Raw genomic sequence first — 19214 nt, 5'->3', positions numbered from 1 at the left:
GCAGTCTCAGTGCTGTGGTACTTCCTAAAACCAGACTGAAACGAAAAGTAGCGAGCCTTCTGGCTAAAGCTGGCACAGGAAGATGACGTCAGTAGCCGTGTTTCCATCTAGTTATCATGTGAGTTTGAAGCGAACTTCTGAAATGTCGCAAAAAAAAGAATATGCTAATTAGTGCATTTCCATCAAGTGGTTTGGAGTGAATAAACTACGTTACAGCGTAGTTTCGTCAGACGAAGGCGGTAACCGGAAACAAAATCAGTTGTTTATTCACATCTTGCTATGAGGCCTATGTTTATGGAACCACAACTACAGTCTTTAATCCTGCCTACCAAGCTCGGATTTGTATTTTCCAGCTTTCATGCACTAGGCATATTTGAATCACTGAAAAAAAAAACTGGGCAGCGATGATTCTTCACATTACATAGTTTAAATGAAGAAGACTGAAGAAGACTACAGTCATCTGAAACAGTAATGCTGAACTCATAACCCACTGTTGACTACAACATCAAGTGAAATGTGTATGTGCCCCTGCTTTTGTCTTTCCCTGTGAGTGGAATAGTATCAGAAATGTGTTTTGATATAATAAACATCTTAAGGATTATAACTTTAACAACAATTTAGAATAATACTGCCTTTTAATTAATCACATTTTCACAAAAATAATTGTTGAACTATTAAATGAAGGAATTCAATCTGTAAATTAAATCATCTTTCATGTTATAAAGACTATTTATATGTAGCTGTGGTCAGGAGGAACCTCCATCATGCCAGCAGCTGACAACATTACTGGTTAATCTATCTGATCCTTGCCCAAAACAGTCAAACCCTAATTTCTACAGTCCAGTGGTCCCACCACATTTATAATGGCATGAAAACACACTGGTGTTAAAGGCTGCCAACACACACACACACATGCATGTTCACAGATGGATACATACAGTACGTGTGCATGTATGGAGACACAAACAGATAGCGTACACATACACATATAAACACGATAAACACAAATGGCTGCTGCATTTGTTTGTCTGCTCAGTTCATTTTTTTGCACAGTCTTTTGGCACTCACTGAAGACTCCACAAAGTAAAAATGGACACCGAGCCACTTGAGTCAGTCTTGGCCAGGGATGGCGCAGCACAGCACAGCACAGCATGGAACAGAGCAGTTTGCTGTGGGTCTGGCCTGGTTCTAGCCTGGGTTGGCCTATTTGAAACAGGGTTTTGGCTATTTGTGGCCTGGCTGCGCAGTCATTTTGGCCAAAGACACACATGTCCTCACATTTGCTGGGTTGATTAATAAGAGCCGCCCATCCGATGCATACAAAATAAAATAAAACACTGTATATAAAAGTTTAAACACACTTTTGACCACTGTTATTTCTTCCAAAGGTGATGTAACACCACAAAGTAATATCAAGAAAATTGATTTTCAAAGACGAAAATGTTAAGTAAATGAACACCGAGGATGATGTTATGAGCTCATGAAGCTTTATATTCTCTAAAAAAAAAACACAACATACACACATTAATGCACGCTAGACTGCTAAACCTACTCCATATGTTTTCATCTTGAAGAAAATTTGGAAGAAAGCTATGACAGAAAGGTTTGCTATGTTGTGATGGGTTTCCATTAAAAGGCAGGTTCACTCTCTAAATCTGGAAGCAGGTAGGTGGCTATAAATTTTACACAGGGGCGAGAGTAGAGAGTAAAGCGTATCAGTGCACCGCGGTGAGAGGTACGTATGGAAATAAGGGGGAAAGACATGAAATAACCACCTAGTGGAGTAAACACAGATTCCGCTCTATTTTTTCATTGCTGAACCAAATCTAAACATCTGTTTTGCATTTTTGGCATCTCTGGTGTCTTTTACATATTTATATGTCCCCAATGTCAACAGACTGTAAATAGTTAAGAGGTAATGACTAAGTACCTGAATGGACTGGCCGTGTATTTGTTGGCCTCAGTACCTCCTCAGTGTCAGATTTACTCATTCTACACAAGGTCATAATGACATTTCAAGTCCGATGCAAAATACTGCACAGCTACAACTCTGTAAAAAGGTTGTAAAGTGGTAATAGTATGCGGTACCAAGGCTGTGATAACCATATAAATTTAAAAGGGTGCTCCATCTGCCGTTCTTCTCTTTATAACTACTGAAATGGTTTATATAGTGACCTTGGAGCAACAAGGTTCCATCTGATATTCTAATCAGAAACGGCGTGGCTGTGGTTTCCTGTCTGAAAGTGTTTATTCAAAATAGGGGCAATAAATAAAACATTTAATGCCCCTTAGCACAAAATTACCATAATATACTGTATCTGTGAGGGGTTGATAGGGTGGCTGATAAGTATGAAGACTCAATGATTACCGCTAGAGGTGCTGAGATTTCTGGTTTCACTTTGCGGCCTCTGGACTTTCGCAAAGCACCTCCTCATCTGCTATCATTTTTCATACTCAAAAATGTATGGTAGAGATACAGGTGGGGGGACTCATCGTTGCTTTTTAAAGTCCCTCTTGTTACTCGTCTTTGACTATTCAGTAAAGTAAATGTGGCATTAAGGAAAGGTAAAAATAAATAAAATGTAAAAAGCAATTCTTGGTGGTTGCCACACAAGTTTACAAAAGTCATGTATTATTCAATGATCCTTACAATTTCAAGCTCAGTATGTAGGAAAGATTGATGCTGCCGCTATGGGGTCTAATCAACACATGATTGTCACTGTGGGAACATGATGGCAGACCGTAGCAGCTGTTTTTCACTGATCTTACTTAAGCATGACTAGCTGCTTTAGACAAGTGTTTTCGATGCAGTGTTCACACTACAAACAACACTATAAATAAGTGGCTGGAAGTCAAATCATTTCCTGTAGGTAAATGAGGTAAATCGCAGGAGAAATATCTCACATAGGTTGGCCAAAACCAAATTTGTCATCAACATCCAATCGGTTGTCTGTGTTTGTTTCTCTAGAGATGTGAGTTTGTAACATACTAATATATGGGGAATAAAAAAATGGAGCAGTCAAATGTAGCCATGCAAAGCTTTCCCTTCTTTACACTTTCTTGTCAAATAAATGTCTTTAAACTGATACAGGGTCACAGATGGTGTTGTCGGTAAGCTCCAAAATCATTTAGGAAACAAAACCTTTTTTTTTTGTTGATAAAATAAGGCTTCCTTTTTATAACGTCTTACTTAAAACATGGGACTTGTACAGTAGCTGTGTCCGTAGAGGTTTTAAACGCTCATCATTATGAACCTGTGCGGTTAAAGGCCAATCATACGTACCAAAGCTGACACAATATAATGGGAAAATCTCTGACATAAAATACCACCAAATTTCTGTTGCAGTGAACAAACCAATATACTTACATATAAATGTACATATGAGCTAGATAGAATCCTCTGTACCTTCGTTTTGATATGTTAGACTACACTGGAACCTTTCTCATTGCTTACAAAGTTCACAACACAGCTCAAAGTGAGCAGCCGCTTGTTCTCCATCCATCATTTTGAATGTCGTCGACGGTCAAAAAGGCAGTCCAGTCAGAAGACTGGAAGTCAAAGAAAGAGTTTCACACCAAATAGAGATATCCACCAAACTGATTCCCCTTGCTGGATATTTAAAATTTGGGAAAGAAGCTCTTAAAATTTTCTAATTGAAATCTACAATATCCACTCTAAAAAAAACACCATCCATCGCCTCTTAAAGAAAGTCAAAGCATTTCCAAAAACGATCACGTCGCCACATACACATTAAAAAGTGAGTTTCACCCAAAACGCTGAACCTTTGGTCCACAACTCCTTATAAAAATACTATAAAATGTTTCTGAATGCCATTTTTTTATACGTTTCGGTATAAATATGGAAAAAAAATCTATTCTACTGTGCAAGTGAGAGAAACAAATACTTTTTGACACTTGAAGGTAGGGGAGGTATCTTTTTGTACAAATTGCAGAAATTCATTGAATGAAAAAGCACTCCCGCCACACCTTGTTTCACAAATACTGTATATACAGCATTGACCTCGAGTGAAATGTTCATGATGATAAAAAATAAGATGAGGAGGAGAATGAGCATTTAGAGACACTTGCTACCACTCCTTTCCTTTCCTCTCAAATGTAGCACATACAAAACCTTTGTCGTTGTTCAGAGCGTCTCATTGTCCACGCTTTACAAAAGAAGCCACACCTTAATATAATAGTTTGTGTGTTGGCACATAAGCATTGGCACCACTTTAAAAAGCTCTGTCCCACTTAAATCAAGGTAGATCTTGTAAGCAAAGGGCACTGGACAGGCTTTAGTCAGGAAAAGGGATCAAAAAGTGCCAGATATATTTATAGTCCAAGCTGCCTCATTGTTGCAATACATTGAAACAAACAAGTCTTTACAGATTTGTGTGTATGTGTGGAGGGTTTTTTTGCGATATGTGAGAGTCAGAAAATGCAGGGAGGTTTGCTGTAGGTCACTGTACTGCATCACACTGTATAGGTTTGTACAAGGAATTAACTTTAAAATAACCCAAATCTCCATTTGCACTTATTTACAGAGATGGGAGGAAAATGTGAGCAGGATGAGGATTACAGGGGAAAAAAAGGTTCCTCTGCTCCTCCTGAAGCTCCTGGCGCTCTTTTTGTCTCTTTTCTCTTGATTGTGGTTCTCGCTTTGCTTTTGTTGGAGCATAAACACTGCACACAACAGAAGGTCTGCGCAAATGTGTGTGAATGTCACTTTGCATGTATTGCTGCTAACTGTATTAATATGCGATGCTGCTAACTGCTGTGCGTTGTTGGGGAGTTTTTTTTTTTTTGGTTCAGAAAATGAACCAAAATCCATGCATTGGATGCTATGGAGAAAGAAAACAGATTTGTTTACGTCTTTTTTTTACATTTATGTATGACTTGTTTTACGTGTAAGAAGTACTGCTGTTGCAAAAATAAAGTCAAAGAGTGTGTATTTGTGTTTCTCAAACATGAGTCTGCATCCGCTGTGTGTGTCTTTGGGAATAGTCAGAGGGTGGAGACGAGTATGAGAAGCGAGTGGAGCTGCCATACTGCCCTAGCCCTGTTTCAGGACTTTGTTGTCCCAGTGCTGGTCCTGGCGCTGGCCCGGGACCTGGTCCTGGCCCAGTCCCTTGTCCTGTTGGATACATCTCATAGGCTGGTCCTTCCTCTATGGGCGGGGCAAAGCCCATGCGGTAGCTAGGATACTGGGAGGGGTATCCATAGTTGTCATAGGCCAGCTGGGTTGTGCTTTCCAGCAGGCCACAATCTCCGGGGTAATCTCCAGGTGATTGAAGAGCTGGATTGGGAGGCGCTTGCTGGCTCTGCGGCACCCTGGAGAAGGTATTGAACTGGGCGTAGGTTGCATGGGACATCCTGGAAGGCGGGCGGGGGTCGTAGCAGCCTGCTCTTGAGCCTGGCACGGCGCTGGGGGGAACAGCACCGCTGGGTGTAGCTGAGGGTCCGCTGGAAGTGGCACCGGCTGGTCCACTGTTTGGGTTCGGGGGGCGAAACTCTCCCTGGTAGTGGATGGCACGGGACTGGGGGCGCGCCTCATCATGGGTGGTGGCTCGGACGTTGTAGTAGCCATTGGTTGGATCCTGTGATCAGGCGGGAGAGTCTTTCAGTCAGATTATTTGAACTGTATAGAAGAGGCAACACTGGGCTAAGTAAAGATACCTAAACATCTGGTCTGGTTAGCTTAGCACGATGCACGAAATGGAAGTTCTTTCACATTTGGGCGTACAATATCATTTACTGTAATACAGTCTCTCAACACATGTCTCCTATCATACTACGTACTTCTCATATTGTATGTACTGTATACTGTCAGTCCCAGTGCAGGCTGGTATGGTTGGTGATGTGGGTGCAGTTGGTGGTGTGCTGTTGTTCATGCTATGTCAAAAAATGCAATGGTGTGTGTGTGATGCAGCGCATACAATGTGTATGAACACGAGACATAATGATACAGCTTCATTTTACCAGGATCAACACGGTTTCCAGTGCAAGGCGACACGAATCTCACCTGGGCAACAGCTAATTCTGGAATAAAAGTTCTATTTGGGTTTGAAGCAGTTTGGTTGCCTCCTTTAGTTTGTGAAAGTGAAAACTGAAACCCCACTGGAGATTTTAGCTCCGCTCCAGCTTAAAGAGATAGTTCTGGATTTTTGAAGTCGGGCTGCAGGAGGCACTTATTCATAGTTAGTGTATTACCTGCAGTAGATGGCGGTGAGTGTGTCCTCACTTTGGAGAGACAGAGAGATGTACCAGCACGGAAGCTAAGAAATGTACGTATTTTAGCCACCTAAAAGAAGGCCCACTGAAAAAAATCATTATCACTTCAAGCGTGCGCCATATTTAGAATATTTTCAGCTCTTTAACTTTCTTTCATACAGTAATTTCCTTTAGAAATACATTTTCTCAACCATAGAAGTTAACATCCGTATTCCTAGGCATAAGCACAATTTGGCTGTGCTCTGTATAAAGGAAATAGATGTTTGGTGGCAAGGTAAAGCGCTGAAAATATTAAACACATAGCCTACACTTAAACTGATATTGATATTTCTCGGTGGGCCTTCTTTTAGGTGGCTAAAATACATATTGCATTTTTGTCAGCTTTAGCGGATTATGAGAAAAAGCGGTATTGTTATGAAAATAAGGCTTTTAACTCCTGAGGAAAAAGTAGGAAGTGGTAATTACTGCTCCATGATGGATATGACCACAAAAATAATGACATATGATATGTCTGTGCACCATGCAGGGTATAATGTTCAAGATGCTGCAGAAAAAGTCCAATGTCAAAATGCTAAAATGTCTCCATGAGCGGGCGGCCAGCTCACCTTGAGCTCGTACTCCTCTCTGGTGTCGCTCTCGCTCCTGATGTCCTGCTTCAAGTCCATGTCGTCTTTGAACGGCTGAGTGGAGGGAGAGAGGGAAACAGAGGGCAGAAACTAAACCATCAAACAACGAAACACACACACGGAAAGAGGGAGGGTGAGAAAGGAAAGCAGAAGGAAGAGAGGGAGGGGAAAGGAAAACAGAGTTTCAGGTTTTTCATCCCAAGAGAGTGGAAGACGAGAAACGCTTAGCTGTTGGAAAAAAGCTTTTGGAACGAGCCTCGCCGATTGGATTCTCCAGGACTTCCAGGGCTGAACGCTTTTCTAAAAGGAACACAATGTGTGTGCGTGTGTGTCTTTGTGTGTGTCTGTGTTAATGTCTGTTATGTGTGTGTCTGTGTGTGCAAAGGCTTTCATGTGTGCAAATCTGTGTGCAATTTAGAGAGCACATGTGCACTATCAAATTAATTTGCATTGCGTGTGTTTGTGTGCGTGTGTGTTTTTGTGCATTCACAAGATCGTGTATCTGATCTTACAGTGTATCTGTGTATATGCGCTTTCCTGTTCGTCTCTTGTTTTTCTTCATGTGTGTGTATGTACAGTACAGTAGCCGCTTTCTTGATTTTGGGTTGAGTGTGTGTGTTTGCAGCCTCGCTTGTGCACGTGCGTGTGCGTGTACGTGTACGTGTATGTGTATGTGCCTGCCTCTCCTGCCATGTCGCCCTTTGTGTCGGTGTATCTGTATATTTAAGGCCATTGTCCCATACACCTCCTCTCCACAGCCCCCCAGTGACTCAGATGGGTGTCTACTCACAGAGTACATGGCCTTGACCATCCGGGTTGCCGTGGAGACGTCGGCCGCCTCCTCCTCCAGGCTGTGGGTCTCTTTGTTGACTGTCTCCACCTTGATGTCTGGTTTACCGAGGGTGACACCTCGGCGACCTGGAAGAAAAACACAACCTCTGGTCATATTCTGGGTCAATGTCAAGATACATTGATTTATTTCACAGTCTGTCTTAAAAAAGGAAAAAAAGCAACAACACTTTAATCTGTTCAATGCTGTTTTTCTTTTAACTTGTCTACATAATTTGCTTTGTTTCTTTTGTTTCTCTAAGTTCATAATGGCGCATTTAGCAATTCGGCAGGCTGGCAGCTTCAAAATGCAGAAAGAGGTGACGATGAATAGAATTCACCAGGAAACTGCACGTCCCTTTTGTACAAATGTCTCCTTAGAAAAGTTGAAAATAAAGATAAACAATTTGTAGGAGGTCTTTCTGTCGGAAGGATTGTTGATGATGCTTTTTTTTAATGCACGCTCTCAACTTGGACTGAAATTTGACGTATTTTAAAGCCCCTTCTGTACTGACTGAGAGACTCCAAGTGGCGATTTGAAAAAGACACTGTGTGATTGTCTTATTTTTCTACAAACAAAAACTTACAGAACCTGAAAAAATTAGAGATTTTATAATTACATCTAAAAATCCACACTCTTTGTGTTGGTCTTTGTGTACAAGCTATTTTGTCTCAAATGCCATAATGAAATACTTCTTCTTAGTTTCTCGTGGAGCAGAAGGTGGTGAGAAGGTTTCAGTAATGTTCACTGTAGTTTTCTCTTACATTTTTTGTTTCGGCTCTGGTGAAATACTTGATGCAACAGAAAAAAATATTAAAAAAATATTTCCGTAACACTTCCATTGTGGCACGTTTGAATTGAGTGCTATCACATTACATTAGGTTAGTTAGGTGGGATTGGACAGTGGTCTTTATCACAGCTAAAATTGGTTTGGGCCATAAATCCGTCACATTCCTATGAAAAACATTGCTTTGTGCACCCTGAAATGATAATACTACTCATTTTAATTGATATATCCCTAGCACTATCCCGAGTCAATATTTGTCAACATGAACAACTCGCTTCCAAATGCAGAAATCTTTAAAGTAAAGATTTTAATCTTTGAAGTCTTAAGCTGCATCGTACAACAAATGAAAGAACAAATTTATCTGAGAGTTTGTTTGAGTTTCTACTTCCAAACGATATCTTCTCTGTAGTGGTGTTATCAGCTCTGAACCAGAATACATACTCTTATCCCTGGAAAATCCCTCTGGGGATCCTGCCAGTCACCTTCATTGTCTTTCCCAATTCTTTATTTGCTATGTCACAGCTCAAAATTAAACAACTTAAAGACACCACATGTTCTTTGCTCTGGTTCGAGGAAATGTGGTTTGTGTTCATAAATGATAATTGGATTGCTCTAGGCTGTAGAAATAACATATAGGATTTCCGAATTTTAAATATTATTCCCCTTTAAATGCTGCTGTTTCTTGCTCTGTTATATATGTACTCTATCTAGTGTACGAGTGGCAAAGAAATACAATTTATTATAATACAATTCCATGTCAGTAGAATGAAAAGGGAAACGTAGAGTAGGCGTTTTAAGGCAGTTTGCCATATTATATGAATATTCATTAATCTCATTTGAATAAAATGCTATACGTGTTCCGTGTGTTCCTTTCTTCAAATATGGAGAGGCAGAACGACAGATAGGGAGAGTGGCTAAAATAAAGAATGATAGACACAGGCGGTATGTGAGTGTGCATGGACCTACACACACACACAAATTAGAGGACCACCGTGTACACTCACTGCCTTTGCGTTGGCGGTACAGGAAGAAGGCGAGAGCCAGTAGAAACATAAGCAGCAGAATGGAGGAGCCCACCGTACCACCGGCGATAATTCCCACTGGAACAATATCTGAAACAAACACAAGCAGAAAAGGGTCGGGGTTGAGGGACAGCTGCTGCCTCATTGTTACAGAAAACTGCACGGATGTTGTGTCGTTGAAGCATAAATCCTGTTGTGTCCCACAGTAGCTTAATATTGGATCTCTGAGGGCTGGTTATGTTGATAAGCAAGTCCGACATGGGATAAAAATGCTGTTAGTGAACATGTGAGGACAAATCCACGCTCTCTCTCTCTCTCTCTCAAAGATGTTTTGGTAGATTTTCTAAAGCCTGCGGAAGCTGACAGCTGAAAGAATAAGAGCCAGATAAGACTGACTGAGCATGAAGAAATAATTTTCTCAATCTAATGTGACACACTAAGTTCTCAAAACAAAACGTGGAACCATCTTGAACGGACTTAAAACACTATCTCTCGTCTGTCCTCCTGCTGAGGCCAATGCGTGATAATCTGGCTCAAGGGCACTTCAGTTTGTAAGAGAGAGAAGGGCATCTTAATTTTAGTTAGTTTCGTTTCGTTTATTCACCTTTCAGCATTATCAGAGTTTCATAAAGACAACTGTCATTGAAAAACTGTCTTTATGAAACTCTGCTATAATAAACCGTCAATACAAAACAGACCACAATATTCAGACTAAGTTTCTGATCGAACCAATTTTGAAATGTGCAATTATCTAAGCTAAAAACGAATATCTCATATAATCTGCTGTCATGTACAAGTCTGCACATGCAGCAGCAGAGTAAAAAGCTAATCAGGGACATTGCAGATACACTTTTGTTTACAGTCTAAATACATTATGTCTATTCTTAAAGCCTAACAAAAGTGATGAATACATTTCCTTCCTTTAGCAAAGCCAATTTCTAAAATATGTTTAGAAACCTGCATTGTTTACATCCATGTGAGCTGGCTTCAAGTAGAAGTTTTGCTCTTCCTGGCCTTTTGCTGTCATATTGCAGTAGAAGACTGTGTATTGTGTTGACCATGTGCTCGTGTGTGTACTTCAAGGTCTAACAAACAGGTTAACTGTGTTTCCTGCCTTTCAGAATATTTGCAAAGACTTTAATGTTTTAAAAACAGGTTTTTCTTTGCATGGGCGGGCTTCTTCTTCTCCTGACACAATGCTACCTTTTAAGGGTCTTTACTGCCACCAAATCGATATGCAGGTGTAACCATGGAGATGTATTAAGTGAGCTGAATGCCGTGTGGTGAGTCAGCCTTGCTTAAAATGTGTCCCACTAGCCTACAGCGGTACTGCAACAAACATCAGCATTTTCCTCATGGACTGCCATTATAAAAGTCTGTGAAACTGTTGAAAGCACAACCCAAAAGGCAAATAGACAATTATCAGTCTATGTATTATGAATTATTAAACCATGTAGATCTATGAGTGTAATCTTCCTCAGAGCTAAGAAAAGACTTTTTCATGTGCATGAAAACAATGCACAACAAAGCAAACCACGAGAAGTTGCTCTGGGTGAGAAACTTCTATTACTTCTATTAGAGTGGATGGGATCAATCTCGGAGTCCTGTGTCCAGTTCTCATAATACATCCATTCATAGAACATAACATACAAACAATCCATGGACCCACCTGTCAAAACATTGCTCAACAGCGTCACTAATGGTAAAAAACTTCACATGGTACCTTTCATTTACGAAACCCTTAGGTACACTATGACAGGCTTTGTGGCTAATATCATTTGCAATAAACACTTTAAAGTTGTCAACTAATTTGCTACTTAAAGTGGAGCAACAACTGATGGCATGATGATGGTTAATGATACTACATAAGCAAGTGCTCAGCTGGACTTGATCTATCTTGACCTGCATTTATGGTGATAAACACTATAAAATGCACTCATTAACTGTGTAGCTAACGATGATTGTCATACTCAACTGACACCCACAATCTCTCCCTTTCTTGTTTTTCCATACCCTTCTCCTCCAGGGTGATGATCATGGTGCCGGGTCCGAAGGAGTTCCAGGCGGTGCAGTTGTAGGGTGAGTGGAAGTCTGACTCCATGACATTATTTATGGTGAGGGTGGAGAGGACGGCCCCGCCCTGGGACGGAGGTTTACTCTGCTCCACAGTATACCTCTCCATCAGGGTGCCCTTCTCTTTCTCCCACACATTCTCCTTCCACGCCCAGACCTGAAACACACATTATAGAAGCTTTAGCTAGTTTATAGATTCTTCCTAAATCAACAGCGGGTACTGGCCTAAGCAGTTGCTGAGTAAAACGTCACGGGGATGACAAACATGTTGTTTCGGTTACTTGACTAAATAATAGAAAGGAGGATGGAACTATCCACCTATATTAAGTAGAGCTGCTCCACACTGTATGTATTTAGGTGTGTTAATCCCTAATGAGCCCCGGTGTAGTCTGAGATCCTCATACAGGGATCCAGGAATTTTCCCTCAACTCACCTGATTATCAAGAGTGGTCGGAACGCCCTGCCAAGTATCTCAGTTTAACCAAGTTGGTATCAACTTTTAAATCTCCAGCCAAAGTGTATTTGTAGTATTTTTTTGTCTTTTATTAATTTCTTCTTTTTATCTATGTTTTACCTATACATTTAATGATAGATTTTTACAAGTTATAGCCTTGATATTCTTTTTGACATGCTGTTATGTTTTTTTTTTATTATACTGTGATCTCTTTTGTGTGTTGTAAAGCCGTCTTTAAATGTGTTTAAAGGGGTATGAAAGTTTTGTCATTATTTTACCATTAAATCACATATATGTGATCAATGGTTACAGGCCACTAGTAGGCACTTTGCAGGCAAAACACGCTCTCAGTCTCACTCTGTGTGATCTGCCACTTAAAAAGGATTGAATTAAAATGGTAAAGCAGGTGTACGTCAATTTAGGATTAAGTTAAGATCAAAGACTTGATACATCTGTACACTAACACACTTGTAAATCTATAAATCTGTTCATAATCAACACAGCGGTAAAAGTCCTTCAAGCCGATGGGAGCTCTGTATTAGTGTGATGAAAATCCAATATGTTTAATTTGTAAGATTTTTAACTCCACTCTTTACTGTTGCACTCACCCTATTTCCCCCGCAGGGATCAATAATGCTAATTTCACTTTATCTTATCTTATGTTGTATTAACCACGATAGACTCACATACAGACACGAACACACACACACAAACACATAATCACAAGTAAACATTCAGCAAACAGATGGGCTGCTGTTGAGAAAGGTTAAGAGAGAGTAAAGCGAGTCTGGGCAGGAAATATATTTTAAGCAAAACAAATTATATTCTCACACCTTGGTATGGTACTATTTTTTCTCCTGGTGCAGTATATGCCTAATTAAAATGTGTGCAGCAACTTTTCAGGCTGGGAAAGAAATAAATTCCTCACAAATAAATCAGAACACACACACACATACAGATTGCAGCAAGTGTACATGAGCGATAAAAGCTCAAGCAGGTGTTTCTACTTAAAACCAGCTGACACCAAAATTTGGAGGTATTAAATATGGAGCATGGTGATATCAAATATACATAGAGTCATATGTTGGGCTAATGTACCTTTTAACCTGGTTTGAAAAAAACTGAAAAAAGAGAATGTGATCAAAAGTGGATGAGGGAGAAATTTAAAAAAGCCTCAAATGGTCGGCTTACATAATGCGGCTTTTCTGTCCCCACAGTCGGCCTCTCAAAATCCCTCACTTTCTTTCTTTATCGCTTTTTCTCACAATAATGTAGTTGTGCGCCACCACTGTCTGTATTTCTGTCTCTATTTCTCAATTTCTCACTGCCTCTTTTACACACACAGACACACACATACAGTATCGTACTCCATATTTTATAAGTCCTTGTGTCTCTGTTTTAAGCCGAGACTATAATGTCGTATCACATTATACGCTCTGAGCTCTCTGCCAGTGCAGCAGAGGGCTGAAGCTTCCTAAAAGCTCTGATTTCTGTCATGTCGGCACTGCACAATTGGATAATTGACACTGAAAGGTACAGAATTTTACTCTCCCTCCATCTCTCTCCCTCACATTTCAATCTGTTTCAGCTCGACACTCTCTCTCACTCATTCCAGCCTTCAAACTCAAATGCCATTACGGGATTTATTTCCATTTTCTGGCTTCTTTTTGCGATTTGTGACCATTCTGATATTTCCCTTTCTAAGGTTTATATCACATAATATACCACTCATTTTGTAATGTATATAATGCACAGACACTTTATATTAAACTGTAGTTGGATCAAGTTTTGCACTCAGCGACTTTAAGAAAAGGCAACAGTGAAAAAACAGCATGCAGTTACCGCACATTCAGGAGGATATTCCATTACAGTTTGCTGGTAAAGCAATCTGTGTGAACACTTTGCTATAAAGAAAAGATGGTTACCCCTTTTAAGGGATCACTGAATTGGAAGGCTTTTGGCTGGTGGGGCCAATTGACACTAAAATCAAGATTGTATGGATGACCATAACTACAGTAATTAAATGTTACTACCTGGTCTTAAAGCCACCATAATAAGTGATATTGTAAGGGATTATAGTAAATTTTGGTTTTATTCTTATAGCACTTTTTGTAGAAATTTTAGACAAAGGGGAAAATTTGTTAAGCATTCACAATGATAGATCAAATGCTCAGAGGAGCACCTTTAATGCCTCATTAGGTGCAACTTGATATGAATTGTTAAGAGAGAAAAATCATTACTCACTGATACAGGATTTAAATCTTTCACACAAATCTCTTGAATAGCGGTTCACAGCCAATGGGTGGGAATCCACCAAGGGGTCAAAAACATCACGAGGGGATTACCAGGATAGTAAAGCAGAAAAAACATATTTCTGCTACACTACACTACACTATTTCTGTTACTTTTTTCTCCTTCTAATTTTTAATTTCTTTCATGTGAGTCACCGGACAATTTTACCTATTTTGGCTTTTATATTTAATAAAAAAAAAACAATATGAGAAAAAAGAATTGGTCACAATCCACTGACCCAAGAGGTCTCAAGTAGACATAGCTTGTTATAAAGGCTCGTAAGTCAAAAAGGTTACGAAACACTGCTGACTGGCTTTGAAGGTCAGAAATGTGATTTTCTCCAGGGCAGAAAGTGAATAATATGACTTGGAAAGTTGACATGTGTTACAATAGTGATTCCCAACCAGGGGGACTTGTACCTCAGGGGGTGCCTGTAAATGTTGAAGCTGAGTCAGTTGTAACATTTGTACACCATGTGCCGTAAAACTAATCAGTCACTAAGACCTGAGTGTCTTACAGGCTTGTAAAAGAAGAAAAAAAAGCCATGTCAGTATAACTAAAAAGGTAGGCTGGGTACGTCTTAAAATGAAGGTTGCAATGCTGTTAGCTAGAAGGCTATGTTTTTAGTACTGTCTGTTGGTCTGCAAACAAAGGAAATTCCAAAAACATGGGATTTGCTGCATCACAGATAAGTTGACCATATATTGGTGATTAATTGGATATGGGATCTCCAATATTACCATATATTTTTATTATTTCCATATTTCAAAAAATATCATTTAATGCACTCACCCTAGACTATTAACCAGTTATAAAATACTTTAAAGAGGTGGTATTATGCTCATTTTCAGGTTCAAAATATTTAGGGGTTGTACCAGAACAGGTTTACATGGTTTAATTTTCAAAAAACACCATTTTTTATCATACTGCACATTGCTGCAGCTCCTCTTTTCACCCTGTGTTGAACGCTTCATTTTAGCTATAGAGTGATACATCTTGTCTCTAAATGATCTTTGTAGAGAGTTGCACATGCGTGGTTCCTAGTTAAGGACTAATAGCCAATCAGAAGCAAAGAAGGGCGGGTCAATGAGAAGCCGACTTCGGTTCAGCTGTACATGTTGCCGACCAGCTTAGCAACATGGACTGGAGCGAGAGTTTCAGACTGGTGAGTTATTAATCTGTAACAGAAGTCCATAAAGTTTTAACTGAGCTCTGTCTCTACATCACATGAACAACTTTATGTCCATTGACTGCCTGGAGGGTAGCTAGTGTTTGGAAGGGAGAGGAGAGCTGTGTGCTGCAGCTCTGTGTTTTTCCACTGGTGTTTAGCGTTATATGACGTGCATTTTGCTTTCATCCCTGTGATGTCACAGCCCTCCAACACTTTCTGCACTGGAACATGCATACAGCACTATGTGTCTCCTCTTTCATTTCAACCAAACACTACCGCAGCTGTTTTTGATGAGTCACACCTTCCACCACAGAGGAGGAACAGATCGTTCTCAACATACTCCTGACAGAGTTGGAGAACAAAGCCCCTTGTACCAATTGTTTAGCTAGAAACACAAGCTGAAGGGAGGAAGTAAAAGCCATTTTTGTTTTCAGGGTGGACAAGGAGCTGTTGTGATCAGGATTCTATTTGAGACAGATGCTATCTGAAAAGGTCAAGCACCTCTGCAGCAGATTACAACTTCCAAGGATGGACTTACAATCTTATCAGGTGGGGGGGTGCTCGCGATGTAACACTTGATCTCGCCTCTCTCTCCTCTGACCGCGTACTGGACTGGATCACTGGAGATGATGGGGGGGCCTGAGCCAGTGAGGCAGGACGAGAGAGAGAGATGGACAAGAGGATTACTACAACAGGTCTGAGAAGTACACAAGCATTAATTTTAACTAGCATCATATCAACAAGTCATTTCTACATTAACCCTTACTATAAAAACCGTAACCAGGCGTTCTTTATTGTCCTCAGTGGAGGACATTTGTTTTTACAGTCTGTACAAAGAGCACCTTCAACATGGATTCTACACACAAACTACATATACACCATACAATGTACACATATATACACACATAACACAGGAGTGACATCATTAACTTGTCTGTGAGTTTAACGCTCTTCTAGTGCAGGGTACAAAACTTTTTCCAAAGCATGCCTTTTTGTAGAACAGCTGTCTGTATCTACATCCAGATGGGAGAAGGGTGAAGCATGAGCTCAGAGGGTGGCTGGGATTTTGTGCTATGGTAATTGCTCTATGAGCAGTGGAAGTATTAATGAGGGCTGGCAGGTTGAAAGTGGGAAGACCTATTATGTTGGAGGAAGTGTTAGTGACCATCAGTGAGAAGATTTTACACATATTTGACAGTGTGATTGCCTGGTTCCAAACCTCTAAATCAATCCAGTCAATCAAGCCAATCAGAGCTTTGATTACATAGACGCCATCTTCATGACAAAGCTAGAATCCATTCAGAGAAAAAGGTGATAACCGTGGATGGAATCGACACAACCATACAGGCTGTTGTCAACTTCAATGAGGACATCTCCTTCTGTGATCGACTTGACAAAGTTGCTTCTAGCAACAGCTATGGCAGCTAAGTCAGCAGGTAAGTCAGTCACTCTGAAATGACTGGAACAAAATAGGACCTGGTCACACCAACCTTTATAATATGATTTAAAATATTATTAATATTAATATTATATATTAAAGGTGCCTTGGAGTGGAGTTTGACTTCACGCCCTAAATCATCTTGCAAAATTAACCGTGAAGGTGGATTTATTCTTCGGAGCTACACCTTAAGCTACGCTGCAGCTACCTCCTCAAAAATGTAACTAAATGACGGGATTATGGCAGCAGCAGAGATACCATGAAGAAGCTGAAGAAAGACTGCTGCTTTTCTGTAACTTATCTAGCAAACACATCTCCACTGGAAACCTCCTCAATATTCTCGGCCATTTTAATGAGTGAAATAACTTTCATAACACATAACACACAATAACACAGCAATTGATCAGCAGTCGTCTCCTATTCAGTAATGGATCATGGCGAAATAAAAGTAGTTATATTCTGTATATATTTATTTATATGTATCATGAAGGACAGTAAACACAATTACTGTGGGGAATGTTATTCACACAACATGGCCTGATTGTGTATTATGTCTGACCCTGAACTATAAATCAAAATGTATGATGTAAGTATCTGCGACAGGACTGTGGTAAACCTCTTGTGTCAAGTTATGTATAAAGCCAGCTTGAGAACCCAAAAAGAGAGGAAGTGATCATATTACTGTTGTTACATCATCCATTAAAGGCTTCACCAAAGCATTGCATTATGGTTTGCAGTCAGTTGTGAGAAAGAAGTGGATGGCGCAAATACTTTCCTTTGAATCCTTTGAATTAACTGTGTTAACAAGGTGAAGGTAGTGACAAGCTTATAAAGCTTTCAGGAGCACATATTTTGTTAGGACGTGCCAATGAATGTTACTGTCTCACCTTTTGGTTTGACCGCGCACTTTGTCAGTAGGTGAAGATTTAAGGAGCATTTGTGAACTGCCTTTTTGTCATTGTGTTCTTGGTGAATCAGTTTTGATTTATTAAGTAATTGCCGGTCTCTCTGGCAGTGAGTTTTGACATTGAAATATTGGCTTTGGGCCTGTCTAGGTCTGAAAAATTAGCTGTTGGGTTTGTGTCAGGCTTGGGCTCGAATGAATAAGGCCGGGTCAGCAGAAATAGTAGGCCCAAGCTTCAGCTGTCAGAAAGATACAGACACATGCATGATGTATAGGATGATTCTAGATTAAACAAACACATCATGAAGGCCCATATGGTTTCACTATTCATCTTCTAAGTTTGACAGAGAAGCAGGGCTTTGCTGTGCGTAGGAAGATCTGTTCTACACATTTTAATTTAATATCAGCACTGTTATTAATAGCAGAGTAATTGGATAGTAACTGACCGTTGACAGTGAGTGTAACCTCAGTCTCTCCCACTCCAATCCGGGGCACAATGGCCTTGCAGACATATTGGCCTGCATCGGCCTGGCTCACTGACTTCAGATACAGCTGGTTGTTGTTGCTGAGCACCTGGACACATACACACAAGTAGGATAGTAGATTTGGGTGGAGACAGACAGATGAGGAGAGAGAGGGGGAGAGAGAGAAAGAGGGAGGGAGGGAGGGAGGGAGATCTATATTTAATTCATAAAACATGTTGATTTACTCAGCAGGCTCCATTAGTTTTTTTCCAGGAGCTTTTCTTAACTTGTTAGGCATGAATTAAAGATTCAAAATATGAAGTCACAGTCTCACTTCAAATCGTCTGCTTAACAACTGAGCAAACATTTTTGAAGTCTAGGTCTTGGACATAAATATAGGTTGGGATTGGGGTTTTCTGGAGGATTTACCACAATATTGTTTTGTTCTGACTTTCTCTTTCTTCTTCTTTAAATTGAAATAAATGACATTTTAGTGAAACAAATATGTAAACAGAAAGGTTAGGGTTTGCAGTCAAAGCTCAGGAGCAGGTTTGATGGTTTGTTCTCACCATGTTGGAGCCCTTCTTGGTCCAGGTGAGGGTGAGAGGGGGGTTGCCAGACCACTTGCAGTTCAGACTGACGTCAGAGTCCACATCTACCGTAACTGGCCTGGGCTCCACCACCAGTATTGGGCCAACTGAAAGAGCGTAAGATAATTGACAAATCCAGTAAATAGACACATTTATATGAAATATAAACTTGGTGATCAACAAGTGGCTAAAAATCTATGAAAGAATGATTGAAACTGAAACAGAAAAGTGGAGACAGGAGTCTTACATATACATATTCATTCTTTACTTTACTCTGTTTATGTATAGGCTTTACCAAATGCCATATAGCTTTGTTGGATTTAATTGGACAGA

At 40.1% G+C, this 19214-nt stretch overlaps 1 protein-coding gene across 1 annotated transcript in view; it reads right to left on the bottom strand.

Moving 5' to 3' along the window:
• Positions 1–250: 250 nt before the first annotated feature.
• Positions 251–19214, bottom strand: part of kirrel1b (kirre like nephrin family adhesion molecule 1b) — an 80378-nt gene continuing 61414 nt past the window's right edge. Inside the window, exons 9-15 of the mRNA XM_046052399.1 lie at positions 18274–18400; positions 16024–16124; positions 11509–11725; positions 9478–9585; positions 7648–7775; positions 6837–6911; positions 251–5597 (exon numbers count right to left, since the gene is read on the bottom strand). Coding sequence (XP_045908355.1) covers positions 4962–5597; positions 6837–6911; positions 7648–7775; positions 9478–9585; positions 11509–11725; positions 16024–16124; positions 18274–18400 — 1392 coding nt within the window. The 3' untranslated portion in view covers positions 251–4961. The remainder of the gene's footprint in view (positions 5598–6836; positions 6912–7647; positions 7776–9477; positions 9586–11508; positions 11726–16023; positions 16125–18273; positions 18401–19214) is intronic.

The sequence above is a fragment of the Micropterus dolomieu genome, linkage group LG06 (assembly GCF_021292245.1).
Source record: "Micropterus dolomieu isolate WLL.071019.BEF.003 ecotype Adirondacks linkage group LG06, ASM2129224v1, whole genome shotgun sequence".
In the NCBI taxonomy this organism is placed as follows: Eukaryota; Metazoa; Chordata; class Actinopteri; order Centrarchiformes; family Centrarchidae; genus Micropterus; species Micropterus dolomieu.
Note: the sequence above shows the minus strand (reverse complement) of the source record. Positions and strands in the feature narration are given on the sequence as shown.